General features: G+C 46.4%; 1 protein-coding gene across 2 annotated transcripts in view; it reads left to right on the top strand.

The window, feature by feature from the left end:
* The window catches only part of IFT56 (intraflagellar transport 56), a 1056475-nt gene that overhangs the window by 201871 nt on the left and 828609 nt on the right, over positions 1–25995 (top strand). For both annotated transcript variants that reach the window (XM_069652706.1, XM_069652707.1), the window contains 2 exons: positions 13978–14027; positions 16941–17086. In XM_069652706.1, coding sequence (XP_069508807.1) covers positions 13978–14027; positions 16941–17086 — 196 coding nt within the window. The remainder of the gene's footprint in view (positions 1–13977; positions 14028–16940; positions 17087–25995) is intronic.

The following is a 25995-nucleotide window of genomic DNA, read 5'->3' as shown; positions in this document are numbered from 1 at the left end:
CTGCAGATTACAAGACGGGAATTGCTACAGACAATCAACACTACCATAAAGGGGTTCAATGCTATTACAGAAGAGCTGAGAGCCATACGACTGATGACTCTTCAGAATAGATATGTCCTGGAAATGATCACAGCTATGGATGGAGGTGTTTGTGCAAAGATCGGAGAATCATATTGCACATTCACACCTTCTCATGATGACGATAATGGAACCTTGACGGAGGCCATAGGTATGCTGACAAAACTCCACGGCTAGATTATAGACGAAGTAGAAGACATTACTGATGAAAGATGGTTTGGATCACTCTTCTCTTGGGTTCCACAATGGATGGCAGACATTTTTAAGTTCCTTGCAGCTCTGATACTTATGATATTGCTTGGATTTTGTGTGCTCAAGATAAAGCAAGAAAACAGCCAAGAAAGCCATGGGGATGAAGATTATGATCGATGTCGAACCATGATGGAAGGCCAAGGACTTGACCGATGAAGAAATTAGAGACTTTGTGAAGGCCAGTATCCATGCACCTGAGGGGACGAAGTTCCTGTATCCAAAGAATCATAAACAGTGCAGCCTCATGACATGGAACAAAGATGAGCATGTGAAGTCAGCAGGATGCCTGAAGGGAGTCATAAAGATATGGATCCCTAAGAAGTTCTTCTTCAGACCAAGATGTCTGGATGTGAAGTATGATGAGAGAGTGGTTGATAAATCGCCCAGAGGGGGGGAGTGTAGAGGAGGAGCGAAGTACCCCACCTCAACCACCTCACCCATATTGCCTATATGTTGGGAGGCCAGATGCGAAAACCGTGCGGTACCAGTGAAAATACTGATACCTAGGAGAATCCTGGAGGCAAGGTTCCCATTGAGAAAACCGTGCCTGCGTTAAAAGGGAATATGATGGCCTTTTTGAATGAAATCCTGGAAGAAGCAGAGCAAATGAATGGTCAAGACGAATGGTGATGTCACACAGAGCTGAGCTGACGTGCCTAGAAAAGATGCAGAGACTAGAGTTTGCACATATTCTATATTCTATAAGGCATCAAGAAAGTATCAAAGATAAGTGACATCTTGGGATCAAGGTGAAGAAGCTCATGCCACAGAACTGGTAGAGATATCAAGTCAGTTTACACGTGTACAAATGCAAAAGAAATGCAAGCAGACAAAGTAATCCTGAGGCTAGCTTTATAGTGAATAGATTGCGGTATGCGCCAATATATATACATATATGCATAAAGAGTAAAGAATGGATGTTTCCACTACATGTTATAGCAGTGCTGAACCTTAGAAGAACAAGTTACTTCTTACCTTGTAACGTTCTTTCGAGGGGATGTTCCTCCGACGTATGCCTCATCTTAGATATCTCCTTCCAGCTCTGCTGGCCTCGGAAATTTTTTTCTCTAGAGGGCGCTGCGCGTCGACGTCCTCCGAGTCGATGTCCCTCGACAGCCGCCGTATCGACGTCATCCTGCCTATAAAGGCCGAGCGCAGGGTCCGTTGCTCAGTTCCGTTTATTTGTAGCCCACAATAATTCTTTCTGGACTAGACTAATCACCCCGAAGGAGCGTAAGCTGCAACAACAAGGGAAGTAGAACTGCGGGGATGGATGGGAGGGTCGATGAGGAATACGTCGGAGGAACATCCCGTCGAAAGAACGTTACAAGGTAAGAAGTAACTTGTTCTTCGAAGGGATTGTGTCCTCCGACGTATTCCTCATCTTAGATAGGCTCCCATAGCAGTATTCTCTTATTGGAGGAGGGAGCACTGACTTCACGCTGTCTTCTATTGATGAATAGAATGCAGTACAGCCCTTCCAAACCTAGTCTCTTGACTGGAGGAGGAATCCAAGTTGTAAAATCGTGTAAAGGTATGGACAGACGACCATGTAGCGGCCGCACAGATGTCTTTAACCGGCACACCTCTTTGAATGGCTAGAATGATCCATCTGGAAATGGTCTGCTTAGTTATTGGTAACCCCAGCTTGTGACCTGTGTAACCTACAAACAGCTGATCTGCCTATCTTATCCTGGCTAGTCTACTGATGTAAAAACTTAAAGCCCTTCTAGGGTCTAGCCTGTGTAACCTCTCTTCCTCTTTCCCTGGATGAGGAGGAGGATAGAAAGATGGTAGGGTAATCTTCTGAGTGATATGGAATTCAGAAACCACCTTTGGGAGGAAATTAGGCTTCACTTGCAGGACAACTTTGTCTTTGTGAAAGATTGTGTGAGGGGGTTTACAAGAAAGAGCTTGTAATTTGCTCACCCTTCTAGCAGATGTAAGTGCTATTAATAAAACAGTTTTAAGGGTAAGGAATCTTAACGAACAAGAATGGAGTGGTTCGAAAGGTGTGCCCATCAGGAAAGTTAGGACTAAGTTTAAATCTCATAGGGGAACTTGGAATGGTCTTGGGGGATAAACATTGGTTAACCCCTTTAGAAACTGTATTACCAAGGGTAACTTGAAATAGGATGGTTCTTCCGCAGTGCGCTTAAAGATGGATAGCGCTGCGAGATAGCCCTTAATGGTGCCAACTTGAAGGCCTGAATTCGCCAAATGTAGAAGGAAGGACAAAACCATTGGTGTACCACATGAAAAAGGGTTGATATTCTGTTCTCTACACCAACTGCAAAATCTGTTCCAACGGCAGCGGTATAAAGACTTTGTTGCTGGCCTCCTTGCCGAAAGCAACACCTCCATAACATCATCAGGGAGGTCCCAATCCTTGTACCTCAGCCTTTCAGAAGCCAAGCGTGAAGGTTGAGGGTTTTGATGTCTGGATGGAGAACCTGACCTCCCTTCTGTGAGAGTAGGTTCTCTCTGAGTGGAAGTCGAATTGGAGGGCAGATGGACAAGTCTAGAAGGTCCGGGTACCACGTTCTCCTGGCCCAATCCGGGGCAATTAGGATCATGGTTCTCCGGAATCTTCTCAACCTCCTGATCATTTGAGGAATGACAGGGACCGGTGGGAACGCTACAGAAGCGGAAACTCCCAGTCCACTATGAACGCGTCTCCCAGAGCTCCTCTCGGGGGAAATTCCCTTGAGCAGAACAGATCGCATTTCCTGTTGACGCTGGTGGCAAACAGATCAACCTGAGGGGTCCCCCAAAGGGCGAAGATCTCTTGAAGGACTTCCTGAGCTAGTTCCCACTCGTGGGAGACTGTGCTCTGCCTGCTCAGAGCGTCCGCTGTCACGTTCTTCTCTCCGGTTGGGTGAACTGCCGATAGAGAGATTCCTTCTTGGATTGCCCAAAACCAGAGCTGCATCGCCTCTCTGCACAGGGGTAGTGATCCTACGCCTCCTCTTTTGTTGAGGTAATGCATGGCCACTGTGTTGTCCGTCATTATCAGGACGTTTTTCCCTTGTACAGCTGGCAGGAACGCCTTCAGCGCAAGTCTGATGGCTCTCAGCTCTAACAGGTTGATATGTAGTCTGGACTCCGATGGAGACCAACGACCGCTGATGGTCAAGTCGTTGGCGTGGGCTCCCCACCCCGTGAGTGAGGCATCCGTGACTACTGTTATCTCCGGCCAGGGTTGCCAAAACTCTTCTCCTTTCAGAATGTTCTCCTGACAGGCCCACCACTGAAGGTCTCGAGCCACCCTGTCGGGAACCTGAAGAAGATCTGTCATTCTCCCTGAGAATTGTGACCACTGAGTCCTCAGTGCCCACTAGAGGGATCTCATTCTCGGGCGAGCCTCTGGCACTAGGAAAATGGAGGATGCCATGAGGCCTAGCAACCTCAAAAAGTCGAAGGCTGGGAGACGTTGGGCATCTTGGAACTTGGTAACCATCTGTAGAATATCTTGAGCCCTCACCTCTGGTGGCGAGGCTTTTCCCAGGGAAGTGTCCAGGATCGCTCCTATGAACTGGAGTCTCTGCGATGGTATCATTTGTGACTTCTTTAAATTGAGGGAGAAGCCCAGTTTGTGAAGGGAGTGGCACACGTGATTTAGCTGGATCTGAGCTTGTTCCGAAGAAACAGCCCTGATCAACCAATCGTCCAGGTAGGGGTAGACGTGAATCCCTTCCCTCCTTAGACTTGCCGCCACTACCGACATTAACTTGGTGAAGACCCTCGGGGCGGAGGTCAGCCCAAATGGCAGCACTCGAAATTGATAGTGAGAGTTGCCAATTGCAAACCTCAGGTATTTCCTGTGTTTGAGATGGATAGGCACATGGAAATAAGCATCCTGAAGGTCCAGAGATACCAACCAGTCCTGGAACTGAAGGGCCTGGAGGATCTGAGAAAGAGTGACCATCTTGAATTTGTCTTTCCTGAGGAATTTGTTCAATTCTCGCAAGTCCAAGATGGGTCTCAGTCCTCCGTCTTTCTTTGGAATGAGAAAGTAAGGGGAGTACCAGCCCTTGTTCCTCTCCGCTACAGGTACCAGTTCTATGGCACCTTTCTCTAGCAGGTCCAAAATTTCCTGCAAGAGGAGCGGATCTGGAGCTGTCTGAGAGCTGATCCCCGGTGGATGACTCTGAGGTATGCGTAGGAAAGGCAGGCAGTAACCTTGGGCAACTGTTTCCAATGCCCAAGCATCTGACATGATAGCCTGCCATACCGCCAGATGTTGAGTCAACCTGCCTCCTACAGGTGTCCTGTGAGGGAAGTCCTCAGAGTGGTTTTGGGGCGGCTGATGCAGATGCTGATGGTAAAGAGGCACCTGCTGTTGCTGCGGCTTTTGAATATCTACCCCGTCCACCTCGGGTAGTTCTTCTTTGTCCCCTTTGAGCCGGTCGCCCTCTACCTCTTCCGAATGCAGAGTAGAAGCGAAAGGACTTGCCCCTCGCAGAGATTCCTGTGGGACGAAAAGGTGTCTGACGGATTGCAGCGCCTAGGGATTTTGCTGCTGCTTTTGAAGTTTGCAGTTTCTCTAAACTGTCATCCGCCTTTTTCCTGAACAAAGAAGAGCCATCGAATGGCATGTTCAAGAGCCTGGCTTGCACATCTGGGGCAAAACCAGACTTTCTCAACCAAGCGAATCTCCTGGTTGTTCTACTTGCCGCCATTGCTCTGCTGATACTGTCAGCCGAATCAATGCCCGTGTGGAGGGATTCGCACATAGCGTCTTTACCGTCCTGTATGATATTCAGGAACGCCTCCCTTTCTTCTCCCTCCGGGATGCAGTCAGCCGCTGTAGAAGCACACTCCCAAAGTGTATGGCTGAATCTAGCAAGGGTGCAAGTAGCATTAACAGATTTTAATGCCATGCTACATGCTGAAAAAACTTTCCTTGCCATAGCATCATATTTTTTATCGTCCCTGTCCTGTGGGACGGTAGGATAAGCCGTCTTGAAGATGCTGCCTGTACCACCAGACTTTCTGGGGATGGGTGTTTTGACAAAAACTCCGGGTCTGAAGAGGATACCCTGTATTTTGTAGACAATTTTTTATTTCCTGCCGGGACGACATCTGGGGTTTCCCAGTTCGTCATAATCTTCCTCTGAAGAGCTTTATGAAAAGGCACCACAGGATCCTCCTGTGGGCCTTTGTCAAGAATATCCGTGAGGTCATCTTGTTGGAAAGATTGTGAAGGTGCAGACCACCCCATAAACTCTGTGATCCTGGCCATTAAGGCTCTATAGGGGGTTTCAGCATGCTCCCCCGGGTCTGGCTTAGCAAACTCCACCTCAGGGGAAGTGTCTAACCCACTTGACTCATGTAAGGAATCATGAAGATCCTTTAACCTGTGTTCTTCAGAAGAAAATTCCTCTCTAATTGGGGTTACAGGTCCCTGCAACTCAAATGTGTCTTCCTGTTCAGACAACTCGCCCTCTTCCATAATTGAGGACATAGTTTTCAATTGTTCTGAACTCATAAAGGGTGTAAACCCCATTTACAAGGCAGAGGGTGCCGAACTTGTCATAATCGGCCTCGAAAACTTCGATGTCGTCGACGCAACGTCGAAGGCTTCGAGCGTGGCGTCGAAAACAAAGGCGGAGGCCTCGATGACCTCGACAGAATTGGGATTCTGCTCGACAATCTCGAAGCCATCATCATCGAGGACCTGGGGATAGTCACTGGGTGTGTCGTAACCGTGACTTTTCTTGGCGTCGACGCCGGTGTCGAAGCTGGCGTCGAGTCGACAGACCCGTGTGTCGAAGGTCCCTTCGACAATGGCGTCGAAGACACCGACCTCGCCGTCGACGGAACCTTCGAGGAAGGTTTGGAGGTCATAGCAGGGACGTCATTTGGGGGTCGCCAGAGGTCGCAACTGCGACCTCTGAGGTCTCCCTTGCGACCTCTGTGGTCTCCCTTGCGACCTCTGTTAAAAAAAAAGAAATAAAAAAAAACAATTTTTTTTTTTTTTTTTTTTTTTTTTTCGTTTTTTGTAATGCATAGTCCTGGAGTGGCTGGCTCTCATGTTCAGGCCCTTTAAAAAAAATAATAATAAGACAAATAAGAACAGGAGTGCCACAAGTCTAACACTTTCAGCACTGACCCTAAATAAGAAAGAATAGGAAACCAAATAATGTGTCTTTCTGGAATTCTGTACAATAATTGCTAAACTCACTAAAGGTTTATTTCAGGCACACTTCAGGGGCTGAGTCACTGATTTAGTCTGTTCTTAAACGCCTCAACTCAGCCTTTAATCCTCCTGAGGTCGATAAATGAGTACCAAGACAGGTTGGGTGATATTGGGTGTATATTTTTTCTATATAAAGCGCTTAAGTGTAAGTGCTATATAGTAACACATCATTATCATTTGGTCATGGACGTCTGCTTGCATTCACAGTAATTTGGTAATATGGGCCTATACACACTGACCTTAACGCTACATATGGCGATCCATTCTTGCATGAAATGTACATCACATTATAGTGATATCGTAACCATATTTTTCGTACTGTACAATGCTGTGATGTCACTTCCTGTTTTGGCAACGGGTGAAAGGTTCGTGTTCCATCGCTTCCTGCGATATCACTTCGGGGTGGGGTCAAATGATATCAGTTCCTGTGATGTCATCAGGGGTCAAGGGTCGTGTGATGTCACTTCCGCTACCCCTGGCATTTTGGTGAAATGACGTCCCTGGGTCATAGTCCTACTCGAGGGTTCGAGACGCGCTCGAGAGGTTTCCTTCGCCGGGTACTGCGACTCGCGGCATTTTTGACCTTCGGGTCTTTCGACCAGAGCATCGCTCTCGGCAGTCTTCGAGGAGGTCGAGGCCGCTTTCTCGAAGACGCTCATCATATTTTTGCGGAATTTCTCCCATTCAGCCCGGGAACTATGTTTTGTGGGGCAAGGGATTCTCTTTGGCGAAACAGAGGAAGAGGAAGACGGCGAAGGGGATCTTCGACATCTCCTCTTCGAGTGCTTCGATCTCGAGGAGTGATGGGACCCACTCCGAGACCTGGAGCGCGAATGGTGACGAGGAGACTAATGTCTCGACTTCGTCGACGAAGAAGAAGCTTTAAAAGTCTTACCTTTCTCCAGCTACCCCCTACGCTCCTTCAGGGCCTTAGCTGTCATGGACATACAGTCCTCGCACTCCGAACAATGGTGTTCAGCTCCCAAACACCACAGACAAACTCTGTGAGGGTCAGTCAGCGACATCTTTTTCCCACAATCTCGGCATTTTTTGAAGCCGGATAGAGGAGTTGTCGGTTCCGACGAAGAAGCCATCGAGTACGGATCGAATAACTCGAGGTAAATAGGTTTAACCTGACAAAACTGAGCAACGGACGCTGCGCGCGGCCTTTATAGGCAGGATGACGTCGACGTCGATACGGCGGCTGTCGAGGGACATCGACTCGGAGGACGTCGACGCGCAATGCCCTCTAGGGAAAAAAATTTCCGAGGCCAGCAGAGCTGGAAGGAGATATCTAAGATGAGGAATACGTCGGAGGACACAATCCCTTCGAAAGAAGGCCTTATTTCTAGTGTGTCGCAGTAAGAAAACAAATGAATTACCAAGTGAATCTCTGAAAGGGGAGGTTAGTTGAGCCATGAAGCCAAGCTAAGAAGTCAAGGTCTTATCAGGCTGAGGTTAACTAACATTGATACAAATCATGAGAAAGAACAAAACTCCTGTTCAAAAGACTTGGTCAAATAAGGAAGACGTCAGAGGTCTATTAAAAAATAGTATTTTAAAGACCGTGAAAGCTCGAAATCATGGTCTTCAGTCACGTGGAAGGATGAAGTTGGACGAGCAAGATGCTCAAACCTACGCATGCGGGCAGAGCGTGCCTTTACTCCCCTGAATTCTCCACAGTACAGAACAAACTCAATGCTGAGCTTCAAAGCCTAATTGACTAAGCAGACCACTGAGGTGATGATGGATTGATATGCTAATTCATGGTAAGCTATGGTTAAAACGAGCTCACCAGCATCTGAAAGGCCAGCCTGTGTGCTGCTAGACGTAGGTGGAAAAGTACTGACGAAGGTTAGAGTGCCAACCAATTGTAGGGGACCACGTAATTAAGGATCCTATAGTTTGTGTAGCCAATGGGACGTTGTGTATTCAGTGACGTTCATAGTGGCCATTTTGAAGGGAGGGCTTAGTTGCCTCACCTGATGTTAAGAAACCAATTACTTTCACTCACTGTCCAATACTAGTATAGAACATATACTTAGATGTTCACTAAGAGCCTATCACAGTGGCCACTAGGTTTTTGTAGTTTGCCACATAGGATGACGTTGGTAGTGACGTAGGTCAACGTCAATGATGACAAGCTTTGGATATAAAAGCTTAGTTTTTTTATGAAACTAGTTGATTAAGAGGATCGAGCAAATTCGTTGATGTTCGTTGTGCTCCCTGTTTTAGACGATTGATAGTAAAACAGTTCTCCTTTTTGCCAACTACCTGAGTTGTCTTGATTAATGATGTATGACTACAATCTGCATCCCCATCCATCCATCTCCAGGGTAATTGCTACTCATCTTAAAGGGCTGAGGTTATTCAGTTCAGAGTTTATTCATGAACCTTAGAGCTTTCGGAACTGCTTTGGGAGCTGAGGTGAAGCAATCTGTAGTATGCGACTCATTGCAAATGTTGTTTACACTAGAAAGGCACGCATTGGTTTTTGTGCTTTCAGTCAAGAAGTCAGAGCTTCGCCTGAGCACGCAGCATCAATTTCAGTATGCGTGCATGGGCGAAATCAGCCTGCATTCTATTTCAAAGGTTCGGTGGATTTGGGAAGGAAAGTCAGTACCTTTCTACGCCAAGCATATGGAGCAAAATAATTATTAATCCTCACGCGCATCAGGAAGAGGTTTTCTTCTGAAGGCTTCATTTATTTTGAATTAGTTAGCTAGGAGTCTTAAAAGTGTTTTAAAACATGTTTTCATTACGATATTTGCTTGGAATGTTAATTGCTATTTGAAAGGAAGACTGCATTAAGAGATAAGCAGTTAACCACTTAACTAAAGGGTTTATTCATGAAGCAGCACTTTGACATCTTTCCCTTCTGAAACTTATGAGATGTTAGAAGTAGAGTAACCATTCTATGAATATCAATTCTCATGTAAAGTCTAAAGATGTAATTTGGAGAGAGACTGTGAGAACAAGATAACTTGAATTTATAAGACTGCAAAGGCATACACAAAATCCTTCCACCAGGCTGGTAGAGGAGGAGTCACGGGTACAATTCGCACTAAAGTCAATTTTGAAATGTTTGCTTGCGCAAATGTGTTAACCTCTTTTAATCCTCATGCAGGGTGCAACAAGAAGAGCTTCTGTGTGGTTTTTTTGTTTTGTCCCTTTCCCCTTCCAGCTCATCTGATCTCCACTGTAAATAGAAAGTGTAGCACTTAGCAGTGGGTGGGGGACTGTGGGGTTCAGCAGCTCCTACGGATGGCAAAGACAGGACCCTGATATGCATGAAAAGGTGCTGTCAAAGAAACACCCCTAAATCAAAAGCTTTTAGAATTGTCTAAACTAATTTACATCATTTACTTTGCAACATAAAGTCTCCACCAAGAAGCTGATTGGTGATTTCATATCAAACCCCTATAGAAGGACATACATTGTTCTCTATGATTGGGTCCCGCAGACCTTACCACACCACCCCTGGTTCTCCCTTGTGATGTCACAATCCAACCCCCAATTCCCACATCATAGTGCCAATTCATTGAAACATTTCAGATGACCAGCGCAACTTTATTCATCTGTCACTGGCATCTCATCTTCATTCTCATGAGAAATCCTTCCACGATGACACTGTTAGAGCCTTGAACCAGGAACAATTTACTGTGCAAATGTAGCACATTAAGAATTCTTCGACCTTCTTCCCAGGCAGAAATGTATTCAGGGGCAATTTGAAACTGCCATGGACTTTCTGAAACTGCCAGTAGATCAGGCTTCGTAAATTAAATATGCCAAATTATAAAATGGTTATGCATTTATTGCCTTTCAGCCGGACCCGTGCGCTCTGGTTTATGACCTCGAAAGTAACAAACGTTGTTTGCTTCCCACTATGCGATCCTGGGATCGTGGGATTTGCAATGTGCCACCAGCCGCTGCAAGCACACCCTTTCTGAAAGAGCATGCTTTGAGGCCTGTTTACCGCACCTCAGCCTAATGCTAAACCTCATTATACTTACCTGTGACCCATCTTTATTATCTGTTTCTTTAAATGTGAGACACTGTTATTTAGGGCATTCTCCAGCCTAGTTCGGATTACTGTGTGGCTATGAAGGAAGCCCCCTCCTTGTTCAGAGTGCTACTCCCACAGCTGGTAAGTTTGCGCCTTTTTACCACGCTGAACTTCCATTTTTACCACCGAAGAATTAATTTGCCTATAAAGCATTGGATAGAAATGCACCAGTATGCTGATGACAATTGAATTTGAAAGTCTATTCTGAAAAATTATATGTTCCGACTGCGAGATTCACTATCAGCCATTGAAAATCTGATGTCTAGCAACTTTTTAAAACTAAACCAGTTTAAAACAGGTTTTTTTTTTCTTCTCTCAATCCCCTTGCTATTCCACCTTTCCCAACTGGTTTAGAGACGTTGACACCCTGACTTCCCCCCAATGGGTTTTCATTCACTGCAAAATCTCTGCGTTTTATCTTAGAGTCCAAATTGACTTTGGCGCGTTTTTTTTTTGCTTTCTAATTTATTTTTATTTTTTAGGTGTACCCATTTTCTTGAAGATCTGTGAAATCCTTTGTTCCATTCTCGGTTATTGGTTCAGTCACTTGTGCTTTCACAAACTGATTTTGGTAATTCTGTTTTAATAGGTCTTCCTACTACCTCTCTCGGCCCGCTCAAAGCAGTCCTCCATGCGGCTGCCTGTTTGGTCTTTGGGGCTCGGAGGTTTGAGCTCATTACTCCTGCCATTGTACTGGCTGCCCCTTGATGCTAGAATTATTTTTCAGCTTCGGAAACACCCATCTTATTTGACAGAAAAACTGAACATTTCCATTGGTTATAGAGCCCTCCATAGTCGTGACTCTCTGCTTGAAGGTCTGTACGTTTAAGCTCACCTTCACTGAAAAGATCTTTCTCTGGGGCTGCAGTTGCTCACTGGAATTCTCTGTCGACTGATCTACGAAACATTCCAAAGTACCTGAGATTTAGCATGGTTATAGAAAGCTGTTTTTTTAATTGTATGGAATTTCTTTTTTATCTATTTTTCCCATCTGCTTTTATGCCTTTTAACATCTCAATGCTTTTGTTTTGTGATATATGTGGTTTTATTACATATGTATTATGTACAGAGCTCTGATGCATTTTGACTAGTTGGTGCTCTATAAAAACATTATCATTGATATTCATATTGAGAACGTGATAAACAGTTTTGATTATTCAAAGTATAGTCTCTTGTTAAGTAATAGAGTAATAAGTCACTAGAGTTGTGTATATAAGTATCACATCTGAATGTCTTTCTTTTATATATCTTTCTTATTGAAAATCTTTTTTTTTTTTTAACTAAAACCCACTGTAAATGGATAAATACAAAGCCACTTCGGAGTGATTAGACTCCTTGCAACATCCATGCAGAGCTTGAACTTCTGCAGCAATCGCTTCATTACAGGCATGGGAGGGAGGGCAGAAAAAAAATGACTTGTCCAATTCAGAAGAAAGACGTTCCTCATCCAATTCCGACCCTTTTCTATTTAAGAAGCATGCAAGTGACACTTTGTATTCTGTTTGGTATCAAACCAGTCATTTTAGGACGACCCCAGAGAAAGGACAAATTCAACTTTAGATTCTTTTCCCACATGTTATCGGTGCAGTCTTTCTGCTTTTGTGTTCCTTTCAACTGTGACATGCGCTCTACAGGGAAAATCCTGTTTACAATGTCTCAGTGCCAGATTTTGATTCCCATTGTCAGCTATTGTGGCTTATTTGAACAGGGATCAGAAAGCTTTCTGTTTGCAGAATCAAGTACTTAGTGGCCACTTTGTTGTTCTGCTTCATCTGTATTCAACAGTTATAGATCCTTCCCATCAGTGGGATTTGAATTTGGTTTCAGATTCTCTTGCGTGGAAGCCCATGGGCCTATGGCTATTTGCTGCTTTTACCTTCTCTTCTGGAGGTCTGCCTTTTTGCATGTGGCCACTGCCACCAGAAGACTTGGAAGAATTGTAGACATTGGGCCTCATTACGAGTCTGGCGGTAACTGAGGCGGTAAAACCGCCTGGTTACTGCCGGACTCGTATTACCATTCCGCCTCCGTGACTCCCGGAATTACCTGGGCATTACAACCCCGGTGTCCCGGGAATTCCGGAGGCGGAATTGTGTTAATCCCCATTCCCATTGAGTCCCGTAGGACTCAATGGGGATGGGGATCATTGAAACACCGGCACCATCTCATGATGGTGCCGGTGTTTCCTCGTCCGCCTGCAGGCGGGCGGTGTTAAACCTACCAGGTCAGACCTGGCGGGTTTGACGCCTCCGCCTGCAGGAGTTGTGATCGCCCGGCATGGAAACAACGGTGGCGGCGGGTTTACCGCCACCGTTGTTTCCATACCGGGCGAGTTATATTGAGGCCCATAGTCTTGTAAAAAAATGGCACCTTGAACTGACTTGTTATACATGAAACAAAACAAATAACTCTACATTGCCCTGTTGATAAGTGCTAGCGATGAGCCATTCTTTCATCCTTAACTATTTGTGAAGTTGGGTTCTTTTAACCTTATTTTTGGCACAGGCCACATAATTCTCCAACAGAGTAAGCTTTGGACAAATTGAATGTAGCTAGATTCTAAAGTTCAGCGTATAAAGAACTAGGCAGCAGGTCTGATAATTAATTCATACATCATGGCAGTGTTTAAGCTGGCTATAAGGTGGCAAAACCCACTGTTGCCAGGTGGCTTACATTTCTGAAGTATGCCCATTGCATGGTGTTCTGGTTCCCTGTGTCTGTGTGTGAGCTCTATCAGATCTAAGACAGCATCCTGGTAGCAACTTGGGCTATGCTATATCCCTTTTGTAAGCAATACTCAGTGACCGTCTCTTCTATACTGGTTGCTTCTTTTGGCTGGGATGTTCAGTGTAACAGGTTAGCTTGAAGCCTGACCTCTCTTACTGTCCAGTACTTTGGTTTTGTGTATTGATTTATTGTCCAACAAGTTGTGAATGGGGGAAACCACAGAGTACACAACTAATTATAGTGTTCATGTTGATTTAGGTGCTCTTCGGCTTTAGCTCTCCCTCCTTCATAAGTGTCATCATGTTAGAGCTTAGTGTAAAAACATGGGAACTGGTGGTTAGCCATCTGGAGTTTATGTATGTGAGGGATCCCTGGCATGTACCAGGAGATTCTAAATCCAATGCTTGCAGTTTTGGAGTAGGAAACAACTTTTTTCTGTCCTGGCCTGCTGGTGCAACAGAGTTTCCTGGAAGTAAATAAATAAATAAATAACAATGTAATATTAGGACAGATAATGTGTTTCATTGTAATTCCTGTACTGTGGCATTGAGTGCGTGTTGGTGCCTGTATGCAGATGTCTTATTTCATGTGGTTTAATACCCTGAACCCTAATTTAGCTGATCTGTAATCGGTTGTTTTGTTTTCATTCAAGCTCCCAAAAGTCGCCTGCAGAACAGACTGCTTTTCCACCTGGCACACAAGGTATGGCACCCTCTGTTTACCAGTCCTGTTAGAGTGTCTACCTGGGTTTCATTCAACCTGTGCAAACCTAGATCAGTTGCTACTTTCCTTCTGATTTCAGTTGCCAGAGTGCTTCAATTTTTAGAGTTGATACATTCAGTGTTGATTTATTCCTTCAGCAATTAAGTTAAGTAGCTGACATGCTTTGCATCTCCATGTCAATCCTTTGTCACCCACTGTTACAGGTGAAGGACTCTGTACCTCAGAGCCATTTGCCTTACGTCAGCTGGTCTTCTAGGGGACAGGCACTGTATCTTTGTGTGGATCTCATAAGCCACTCTAGAAGGGACAGTATATATCTTTCTTTCTAAGAGAAACCTGGTTATCGACGTAAGGTGTGGAACACACTACAACACACAGCCACACTATTTCCTACATAATGTCCTACGCCCTGCCATGCCCATTGTATTTTCAGCATTTAATTTTACACCCATTCAGCCTTAAATTTGACCGTATGTGCCCTTTTGCTAATCCCTGTTGGTGACTTTCCACATTGATCTGCCCAGTTTATGTGGCCAAACCCCTGTGGCGTTGTGGCAAACACATTCGATTTGCAAAATTTGCAAATACTGTTCCCAATAAACACAATCCTCTACACACAACTGTTATTTTAGACAGATTGAGACATTCTTAGGTACTACTGTTAGAAACCAGAAGGTGTCTCACCCACTGGTCCCTGGGTTGGTCGGTCGGTATCTCTATCTCTATCTCTATCTCTATCTCTCTCAGGTGGGCAGAGCACAGCCATCGCTTTTAGATGGGAGTGGGATACTGGATGGCGAGACGCTGTATGCCCCCCTCCTATAACACCTTTACTCCATCCTACCTGGGAACTGTAACCACCCCCCCCTCCAACCCACTTCCCTACAAGAACACTTTCACACAGACAGCCCGCTCTGGGAGAAAACAGACTCCTACCCGAGCATTGTACCTGACATGTCCCACTACTATGGTCAGGCAAAGTCAGGCAATTACTGTTAACAACTCACACCTGATTTCCATTAGGCTTCCCCACACAGATAAAAGACGGAACACGAGAGCGCAATCTGAGCGAGGTAAAGCACATGAAGGAACAGCGTTTTCCAGACGATGGCAGAATGAGGGGAGAAAGGCAGCAAACTGAGTGCGGTTATCATGCCGCGAACACCACGAATTGAGGAGAAAAAGGGAAACCAAACAGAGATTTCATTTATTTTCCAAGGTTTATGCACATCCATTTTTGAAGAGTTATACTACCAGAACAACATTTTGAATCTATAAAGTTGTGAAAAAGTGATCTTACTTGAAAGCAAACGTTAAACCATACTGAATCAGTCACAAACACGACAGATACCCTCCAGAGGAACCGCTTTAATTAATAAGCGGAGAAACGCGTGTCGAGGGATATATTTTTGCAATTGTGTAATAGTCTCTTTAAAGAGACTCTTTTTGTTTTTTGTTGCTTGACATCAAGCCCATATAGATTAAGGGCCACTGTGTGACTTTATTAATTAAGGCCTAAAGTGGTGCAACTTATCGGATCTCATCTCTTTTTTTGGCAAACCGAGAAGGGAGAGCAAGGAGGGAGATACCCTTGACCTTTCCGGCGAGAAACCGTTACTTTCCAGAAACCTTCAGATTAAAAAGCTCAAGGCCAGGAAACCAGACTGAAGAATCCTGCATTGTGTGTCGGAGATACCCGGGGCCCTCCTCCATGACTGGCCAAGTCAGGGAGGAGGAGGAGGAGGAGGAGGAGGAGGAGGAGCAGCAGCCGCCGCCATGGTAACATCCTTGGCTCCAAGATCAAAGCAGCTCCAGAGAGATCAACACAGCCGGTGAGTTGAGGAGACAGATGGAAGACTGGTCTACGAGTTTGCGAGTGGCAACATTGTATGAAGAGCGCAAGAGTGAAGAATATTAACGCGTGTGATGAAAGACGCGAGGAAAGCTCAATTTCCGATGGATGTTTGAACTTTAATATGAATCAGAGAAGGTACGAGACAAAGTAACAGAGTGGTCTGGCATTGCGGGTGTGCTCAATCGAAAGTCTGTGTGATGTACCCAGCCAAGAAGTGGCACAAACAAAAGCATGGAAGTGAAACCTATGGATGAAGTGAATCAAAGTGGTCCTGGGATGCTTTAAGAAAAATCCATTGCACAGTCGAAAGTCTTCAAATGTTTATAACAGAAAGCAAAGAAAGTGAGATTAGAAGGTCTGAACTTGATGGAGGGAGACCTGTGGTTCTGAGCCCGACAGAGGGAGACCTGTGGTGAGCAGTAACCCGAAAACTTGTGAATGTGAAAATCCTGATGAGAAAGGAACTTTGGTACTTGTTTGTTACGCCAGCCACTATGCAATAAGACACTTTTATTGGGAAAGAGACTTTGGCGCAGAAGGCCCAGATACCTATGTTTTGAACTACATCCTTGTGACAGAGAAGCCACAGTCCGTGTGATGCTAGAGTGTGCCACCTTGTCCCGTGCTGAAAACGTGGGGAGGGAAGCCAACTGCTCCACTAAGCGGTCATATTGTTTCTTTAACACTTTCTTTTGCATTCATCGTTTTCCCACACCATTTGTATTTAGAAGTATTGGCAATAGGTTTATTAGTATAGGCCCTTTTATTTTGAGAGACTCCACTGGGGCTGCGTTATTGATGGTAGTAGCTTGTGCCCATCCTTATATTTAGGATTAGATAGGTGTTCAACCAACCCATTGAGTCCAATAAACACCATTGAACTGTGATCACTTGTGTCCGTCTTCACTGTTTGATATCTTGCCTTCCTTACGCTAAGCATGTCCATTGCTCTTAAGATCCCTCTTGGGGGTGGGGGGGGTTCAGGCGACTTGACACATCTCTAGCTTCACTTTTTCTCCTTCTCTTCCATTTCCCAGTTCAATGATGAGAAGAAACTGATGACTTACCACCAGAGCCTACAGGACATCACTGAGGACCAACTGAGCTTGGCATCGATCCACTACATGCGATCTCATTACCAGGAAGCCATTGACATATACAAGCGGATCCTGTTGGATAACCGGTACGGCCTGCACAGTATTGCCTTCTTCAATCTCTCATTTGGCCAGCCAAATAGCGCATGCAGAGAGTTTGACATCAGAGCAGAGAGGGGATAGCTCCTAAAATGCAGCATATTCCACAAATCCTGATCAATACAGTGCTGAGGGCATCCTTTCATCCTTTCAGCAGAAAACACATTGGTGAGGCTAGGATGATTATCACAGGAGTGTATTAAGTACTCCTATACTGCAGTATCTTTACATAGCAGAATCAATAAATCTTGAGGACACCTTTTAATCCACAGAGTACCCTGTTAATCCATGGAGTACCTACTCGGGAATGGGGAGACATTGGCAGAGGGATGTGATCTCCTATACTGACATGTCATTTAGTCTGACCCACCTAATTATTAAGAGGGCATATGCCACCTGCTATTTAGTCCTGCACCACAGACCAAAGAAGTCAAAAGCTTTCCATGTTTTTGCCAAAACATTAGGCTATGAGCTGATGCCGATCTGTGGTCCGTTTTAGGTGTCCGCATGTAAATGTGGGAAAATAAGACCAGAGCCGATCAACTTAATATTATGTTGTATGTTTATTAAAGGGTTATTCATACAACTGTGTTCAAATGGCTCAAGGAAGATAAATCAATGAATGAAAGTTAAACTAAATTGGGAGAGCTTCTCCCATGAGACTGGTATGTGTCTGCCTCTCCATGAGAGCTTCCTACAATCTCTCAATCCTGTTCTGTTCCTGAATTGGTTCAAGCTTGCTCTGAAGCAATTGTTCTAAAGTAATTGTCAGATTCATACATCATTTCGAATGGATTGTGTCCTCCAACGTATTTCACATCTTTGACATGTAATGTCCACAGCTGTGCACTTCGGAAACTTTTTCGCCAGAGGGCGTCCTGCGTCGATAACGTCGGGTCGATGTCACTCGAAGGCCTCAGTCGAGGGCCACGTCACTGGATGTTATAAATAGGACGCACAGCGCCCATAGCCTCAGTTCCGTTTTTTCTGCAAACATGTTTTCTTCGAGAACTCAGCGCGCCTTGTGTGTTTCATCGTAGAGATGTCTTTTTCTTCGACCCCTCCGACTCTGCGGTCTGGCTTCAAGACCTGCCGGGACTGCAAGTCGAAAATGCCGATCACCGACCCGCTTCACATTTGTTTGTGGTGCTTGGGCGAGAGTCACGACACCGACGACTGTTCAAAATGCCAGTCGCTGACTGCCAAGGCCTTGCGGAAGGGGAAGCTCCCGGTAGGCAGGGGTTCTAAGCCCAGTAAGACCCGTACTTCTAAATCGAAAACCAAAGGAGTGTCCACTGACGATTCGAGGGGCGACTCTCTGTGTCGGGAGAAGGCCCAGGGTTCTCGGTCCCGGAGTGGTTCCCGCCATTCTTCTTCCTCGTTGCAGTGTTCCCGAAAGTGCTGTCATCGGTCGTCTTCCCCGTCTTCCTTTGGAGGATGGTGCCGCGAGGAAAGTGGCATGCCCAACGAAGTCCTTGACTCCGGAAGAATGGGCTGCCTTCAAGGAGCAAATGTTGGCGATATTTCAATCGCAGGGCACGGTTCCGGTTGCGCCTTCTAACGAAGCTGGCAAGGAACTTTCTCGTACCGTGGCTCACACGCCTTCGGGCTCTGGTCAAAGTGACTCGTGCCAGGAACCTTCGAGGTCCCGTTCGGACAAGGCTTTGGATAGTCACAAGAGACGTGCTTCCAGGTCTCGGTCCTCGTCTCCGGCGAGGCCGCTGCAACCTGCTAAGACATTTGCTGTCTTATCAGCCCACGGCGCCGTCGGCACCGGTGTCGACGCCGAAGCCTTTGGCGTTCACGACGCCGAGGTTGTCAACTCTCTCGGCGTCAAAGCCTTCTGGGCCCTCGACGCCTTTGGGTATTTACCATTGGAGTACCCTGATTTGGTGGATCCTCCAAGGAAGGCTCTGGGCAAAGTCTGGGGGGCCAGTTTTGGACTCCAGGCCCTCTTCTGTCCCCAGGCCAGGATTTCAACTCCCTCTGGACGACATATATGAAGAGGAAGAATGGTCTGAATTTGAGGACCCTGGTGAACTTGATGTGGCTCCGATTTTTTTCTGGAGACAGTCAATTGGAGGAGTTGAGGCAAACCCTTCATGATGCCAGTGGTTGGACACTTCTCCGGAAGTGGAATTTAGTAGGCCTGAGCCTGGGGCACATACTGAGTCTTCATTCAGACGGCTCATGGCTAGGGTCTCTGAGTATCTGGGCTGGTCCAGTCCTCCTGAAGTCTTTGTGCAGGATGATCTAACAGACATTTTAGATCAAGGTCCGCCCTCTGACCCGGTGTTACAGTTTCATCTCACCTTACAGAAAAGGGTGGCAGCTGCTTGGCAGTCACCGGTATCTCTTCCTGCTGTTAATAAATCTTTGGCAAAGTACCGCCCTTCTGTTAGCGACCCCAGCTATTTATCCACTCACCCCACTCCTGAGAGTTTGGTGGTTCAGGCGGCTATGGCCACCTCGAGGCAGGCGGCATACCCTACCATCCCTCCTGATAAGGCACGACAAACACTTTGACGGTTGGGCTGAGAAGGTATTTTCTGCAGGGAGCATGGCATTGAAATCGGCCAACTCCACTTGTGCCATAGCAAGGTTCTCATACACTCTGTGGAACTGTTTCTTTAGCGGCTGAGCATATTCACGAGGGGGGAAGAAAGGGATGGGTTCCTTGCTCTCGAGCAAGACGGCAAGGATGCCATGTGCAAATCCCTTCAGTCGGGTTTGGATACGGCCGACAGTGTTAGCCGGTCCATGGCTGCGAGCACGGTTATACGCTGATTTGCGTGGTTGCGGAAGCCCGATGTGCAAGCCCGTCTTCTGAACATGTCCTTTGATGGCGCGCATTTGTTTGGCAACAAGGCTGATGAGAGCCTTGAGAGGTTGCACACCTCGAAAGCTGCAGCAAAATCTTTAAGCGCAGCTGTGCATCAACCTCCGCCTTTTGGTCCTAGGGGACAGCAGTGGAGGGGAGATTCTTTTCGTTGCTACTCCTCCTTTGGTAGAGCGAGAGGGGCCGCCAGTCAATGGGGCCAGCGAAAAAGTACCCATGGTGGTCGGGGAAATCGAGGTGCCAAAGCCGCTCGGGCAGCTGCCTTTTTGCCTGCAGGCACTGCCGCAGCCGCTACAAAACAGTCATGAGGCCATGTCCCATGGTTCGCCGGTTGGGGGCAGGCTAGCTCAGCATCTCGAAGAGTGGCGAGCCATTACTTCAGATGCGTTGGTTCTGGATACGATAGCCCACGGCTATTGCCTTCCCTTCCTAAAGCAGCCTCACGACAATCCACCGGGGAAACTCTCTTTGAATCTTTCAGATCTGCTCCTTGCGCAGGTAATCTTAACCCTGCTGGAGAAAGGCGCTATAGAACTGGTGCCTGTAGCGGAAAGGAATGGTATTCCCCTTATTTTTTTATCCCAAAGAAAGACTGGGGATTGAGACCCATCCTGGACTTGCGTTGGTTGAACAAACTTCTCAGGAAGGACACGTTCAAGATGGTTACTCTTTCTCAAGTCCTCCAGGCCCTTCAACTTCAGGACTGGTTGCTGTCTCTGGACCTACAGGATGCTTACTTTCATGTGCCGATTCATCCCAAGCACAGAAAGTACCTGAGGTTTGCGGCTGGAGACTTTCAGTTTTGGGTCCTGCCGTTCGGATTGACCTCAACCCGAGGGTCTTCACCAAGCTAATGGTGGTGGTTGCATTGTACCTCAGGTGAGGGGGGGATTTACGTCTACCCCTACCTGGACGACTGGCTGATCCGGGCGCGATCTCCCGAGCAAGCATTGGATCACCTCGGTCGTACCTGCCACTCCATCCACATGCTAGGCTTCTCCCTCAATTTCAAAAAGTCGCATCTGGCACCATCCCAACAGCTACAGTACATTGGGGCTGTGTTAGACATGTCCTTGGGTAATTGTTCGCCTCCCGAGGTGAGGGATCATCACATTGTGCAGATGGTGGACAAGTTTCAACATGCCCAGAGTCTCCCGGCTTTCGAATTCTTAAGGTTGCTCGACCTCATGGCATCCTGCATTTTTCTGGTGCCAGAGGCCTGGCTGAGAATGAGATCCCTGCAATGGGTTCTCAAGATGCAGTGGTCGGAGTTCTTAGGCAAGATGTCGGATCCCGTTCAAATTCCAATCTCCCAGGATTTTCTGTGCTGGGCCAACGAGGGGAACCCGATGAAGGGGGAGCCGTTTTGGCAACCATGGCCAGAGGTGACTGTAGTGACGGATGCTTCCCTCACAGTATGGGGCACTCATGCCAACGCCTTTACCACCAGCGGTCGTTGGTCTCGGTTGGAGTCCAAACTCCACATCAACCTGTTAGAGCTGAGGGCCATCAGGCTAGCCCTGAAGGCTTTTCTGCCGTCTGTGCGGGGAAAAAGTTCCTGATCATGCCGGACAACACAGTGGCCATGCATTACCTCAACAAAAAAGGGGGGTAGGTTCACTCCCGTTGTGCAGAGAGGCAATGCAGCTCTGGTTCTGGGCCATCCAGCAGGGAATTTCGGTCTCAGCAGTTCATCTGGCCGGAGACGAAAATGCGGCGGCGGACGCTCTGAGCAGGCAGAGCACGAGCTCTCACGAGTGGGTGTTGGCTCAGGAAGTCCTTCAGGAGATCTTTGCCCTTTGGGGAACCCCACAAGTGGATCTCTTTGCCACCAGTGTCAACCGGAAGTGCGAGAATTTCCTCCAACAGGAGCCTTAGGAGACACGTTTGTAGTGGATTGGTCATTCCCGCTGCTGTACGTGTTTCCTCCAGTCCCCGTTATTCCTCAAGTGTTGCGGAGGTTACAGAGGTTCGGTTCCCACATGATCCTCATTGCTCCGGATTCGGCCAGGAGAGCGTGGTACCCGGACCTTCTAGAAATGTCCATCTGCCCTCCACGTCGTCTTCCCTACTGAGAGGATCTGCTCTCGTTTGAAGGTAGGGGGGGTGAACGGAGGGAGGAAGGGAGGGTGAGAGGGGGGTCAGGTTCTCCTTAGAGGTCAAGACTCTCAACCTTCACGCTTGGTATCTGAAAGGTTGAGGTATAAGGATTGGGACCTCCCGGATGATGTGATGGAGGTGTTGCTTTCGGCCAGGCGGCCTGCAACAAAATCCCTGTACCGTTGTCGTAAGTTCCTCGACTGGTGCAGAGGTCACAATGTTGATCCTTTTCAGTGCTCCATTCCTATGGTTTTGTCTTTCTTACCTTCAAGTGGCTACCATTAAGGGTTACCTGGCGGCGCTGCCTATCTTTAAGAACTCGTCTGAAGAATTTTCTTACTTTAAGATTCCTTTTGATTTCTCAATTTCTTAAATGACTGACTAATGTGTTCCCACCGTCCCCTTTCTAGGTGCCGGTTTGGGATTTAAATCTTGTTTTGAAATTTCTCATGGGTGCTCCGTTTGAACCTTTGCACTCTTGTCCTTTAAGATTATTATCCTTCAAGACTGTGTTCTTGGTTGCGGTTACTTCCGCTAGCAGAGTGGTACTTTCTTCTAAGCCACCCTTTACTGTGTTCCATAAGGACAGGGTTGTACTGCGAGTACGTCCTTATTTTCTACTTAAGGTAGTATCTGAATTTCATTTGAGTCAGAAGGTGGTTCTTCCATCTTTCTATCCTCCTCCTCATCCTGGTTAGGAAGAGGAGCGACTCCGTCGGTTGGATCCTAGGAGAGCTCTGAGCTTTTACATTTCTATGATGTCCAGGGTCAGAGTGGACGATCCACTCTTTGTAGGCTATGCTGGACACCGATTGGGCCAGGCTGTTACCAAACAGACCTTGTCTAGGTGGATTATCCTCACCATCACGGAGAGTTACCGATTGGCGGGTAAAAACCCTCCTGAAGGGTTGCGAGTTCATTCCATCAGGGGCGTGGCTACTTCCACCGCCTTACAGCGGGGTGTTGCTATTCGGAATATTAGTGATGCCGCTACATGGGCTGGGCGAAAAAACTTAAACTGAGGCTATGGGCGCCGTGCATCCTATTTATAACATCCGGTCACCCTCAACAGAGGTCTTCGAGGGACATCAACCCGACGTCATCGACGCAGGACGTCCTCTGCCGAAAAAGTTTCCGAAGTGCACAGCAGTGGACATTACATGTCAAAGATGTGGAATACGTTGGAGGAACATCCATTCGAAAGAATGTTACCAGTTGGTAAGTAATTTGTTCTTCTTAGGGAAAATCCTCCATTTTGATCCCAAGTCCATTTTATTCCCAGTGTTTATATCTTCGTGTGTGCCAAACTCGACTGCTGCAGTTCTTTATTGGTGCGCTGACCGAAAAAAACATAATAATAAACTTCAGTCTATGGGAAAACCAAGCAGCACATGTATTTAATGTTCATCCTTTTACCCTTACTGCCCCTCTTCTACGAATCCTTCATTGGTTACCATTCCAAAATGTACTTAAGAATGCACAAATGTTTTTATGATCTGGCGCCTCCTTACTTAAGCGTGTAAATCCTCCGCTATCAACCCAATCGCTGCATAAAATCACATAATGGTTGTCTGTTAATTATGCCTCAGTTTAGTCTTTCACCTTTTGGAGACAAATTCTTCTCTGCCCAAAGTGTTCGGCACTTGAATATCCTTCCATATCATCTCTCATCTCACCCAGACCTTGCTTCATTTAAGAAACACTTATAAACTTTCATGCTCCGTTGATGCTAGAATTTGCTCATCTATCCACCATGATCCAAGATGCTAGCAAGCCTACCAATTCTCTGTACTGTTCCTCAGTGCTCTAATACTTATGGGTTCTTAGCGCTTTAGAAAAATAATCAAGATAACCATGACATAGATTTCATGACTCCTGATACTGAGCAAAATAATTGTCTCCCAAATTATTCGGGGGTGTTAAGATGGATTTTCAAAATAAACTCTGTATGTGGTTTTTGGGCGGCCAACCTATCATGGTGAAAAGGAAAGACAATAAAGTCTAGCCAAACCCAATCCCTGTAGGTAGCTTAGCAGCAAGGCTTGGACACAGTAGGGGTGTACGAAAGTGGTCTAGGTTTACAGTGTCTCACACAGAACACACCAATAATTTCAGTTAGACATACAAGTACAAACATTAATAATTATTTTAAAATGTACTAAGCAATGAAACCTTCAGGAAAGTGTTATCACACAACTACTATCAAAACATATGGATACATCCACAATTGGGGGTTCTGACTGGAACCCCTACACTCTATCTTAAAGACAGTTAAGCAATGGAGAGTATAACATGAACAACACTTTCAATTACTGTGTGCAGTAAAGTGAGCGAAGAGAGATAAAAACAGTTGATTCAAAACCAGTAAACACAGGCAAGTATTTGGAGTAGCAAATCAGAGACAAAACACTCATGAGCAAATCTAGGCTTAGATCCCTAACTTAGTAAATCCAACCCTGAGATCGGATGGGGCCTAGTGCCCTAACATCACCAGTTCCATAAGATATACTGTTCAAGTATGTTTACTATTGGTTTGAGCAATGCCAGTGCTTGTGATTAAGTTTTCCAAAGGTTTAAAAAAGTTCAGGTAAGTGTTAATGTTACATTTATACCGCGCACTATCACCACCGTAGTGGTCCCTTGGCACTCTGGCGGCTCTCAAAAGGGAGAGGGGGGTTGAGTTAGAGGGAGGAAGCAGGAAAAATGCAAGAGAGTAGTGATGTGTTTTTGGCGGCCTCAGCCAGGTGGGTCCGTTGGCTGGGCCTGGGGTGTTTGCAGCTGGTAGTCGTTGTGTACTGTTGTGCAAGGCTATGTGTGTTTTTGTTTTGTTGTTGCAATGTAGTGAAGTTTGTGTGGTTTGTTGTGCTGTTGGTTTTGGTTGTGTTTGGTTTGGAGTTTTGAGAGGTGTATTCAGAAAGGGAAGTTGTTAGTAGCGTTGGTTAGTTTGCATCTCTATCCTGAATTGAAGCGCTCGGCTTGCGTAGTCTCCCCTGTTGCGGCTCTGTCCTGATCTGGGTCTAACTGGCCTACAGGTTCCTTACTCCTCTGGCCCCCACCTCTAACATGTCTCTCATGGCTCCCCTTATCCTCCATTTAGACTCTAGTGGCCAGTGCATCTGCTAATGACAACCTCTCAGGTAGTGGGGGATTGTCAATGCCTCGATTATTCCACACCAACGTGGTACCTGGCGGTAATTAAATTACGGGGCGGGCGAAAGAGTTGGTGGGATTGTCTGGGTTAGTTGACTCAGTCTCCGTGTGTGCCGCCTGTGTCCCTGTCTATCCGATGTCACCCATCCAGCTGCCGTGGGTTTTACTCTCCCCGGTCAGGGATGTCCGTGTCTTTTCGGTTTAGTTATCCTTTTTACCAGTTTCGTTTTTCAGGTTTAGTCTGTGGTGTTGTAGAGCCAGGTTTTTAGTAATTTCCTGAATTTTAGGTGATCTTCAGTGTTTATTATTTCCTTTGGGATGTTGTTCCAGGTTTTTGCGGCTAAGTGGTAGAAGGAGGTGCCTCCAAGTTTTTTCTTGAGGTATGGTTTGAGTTCCAGGCAGATTTTGTTGCTCTAACGGAGGGGTCTCGCTGGTTTGTAGACTATTTTCTTTTGTAGGAATTCTGCTCCTTGTCCACTGATTGCCCTGTGCGTTATGCACATTGTTTTGAAGGTGATGCAATGTTTAACTGGGAGCCAGTGTAGGGTTTTTAGGGCTGGAGTGATGCGATCTCTTCTGGATAGTTTGAGGAGTAGTCTTGCTGCTGCATTTTGGATCCGTTGCATTTTCTTCAAGAGGTATTCAGGTATTCCGAGGTAGAGGCTGTTTGCATAGTCTATTTTAGACATGATAAGGGCGACGATAGTGAGTGTTTTGTGCGCGAAGGAGAGGAAAGGGAGAATTCTTCTTGCCGTCCGCAGGAGGAAAAAGCATTTCTTCACTGTTGCATTTATTTGTGGCTCCAGGGTT

Source organism: Ambystoma mexicanum, chromosome 3p (assembly GCF_040938575.1).
Source record: "Ambystoma mexicanum isolate Mex_15411 chromosome 3p, UKY_AmexF1_1, whole genome shotgun sequence".
In the NCBI taxonomy this organism is placed as follows: domain Eukaryota; kingdom Metazoa; phylum Chordata; class Amphibia; order Caudata; family Ambystomatidae; genus Ambystoma; species Ambystoma mexicanum.
Note: the sequence above shows the minus strand (reverse complement) of the source record. Positions and strands in the feature narration are given on the sequence as shown.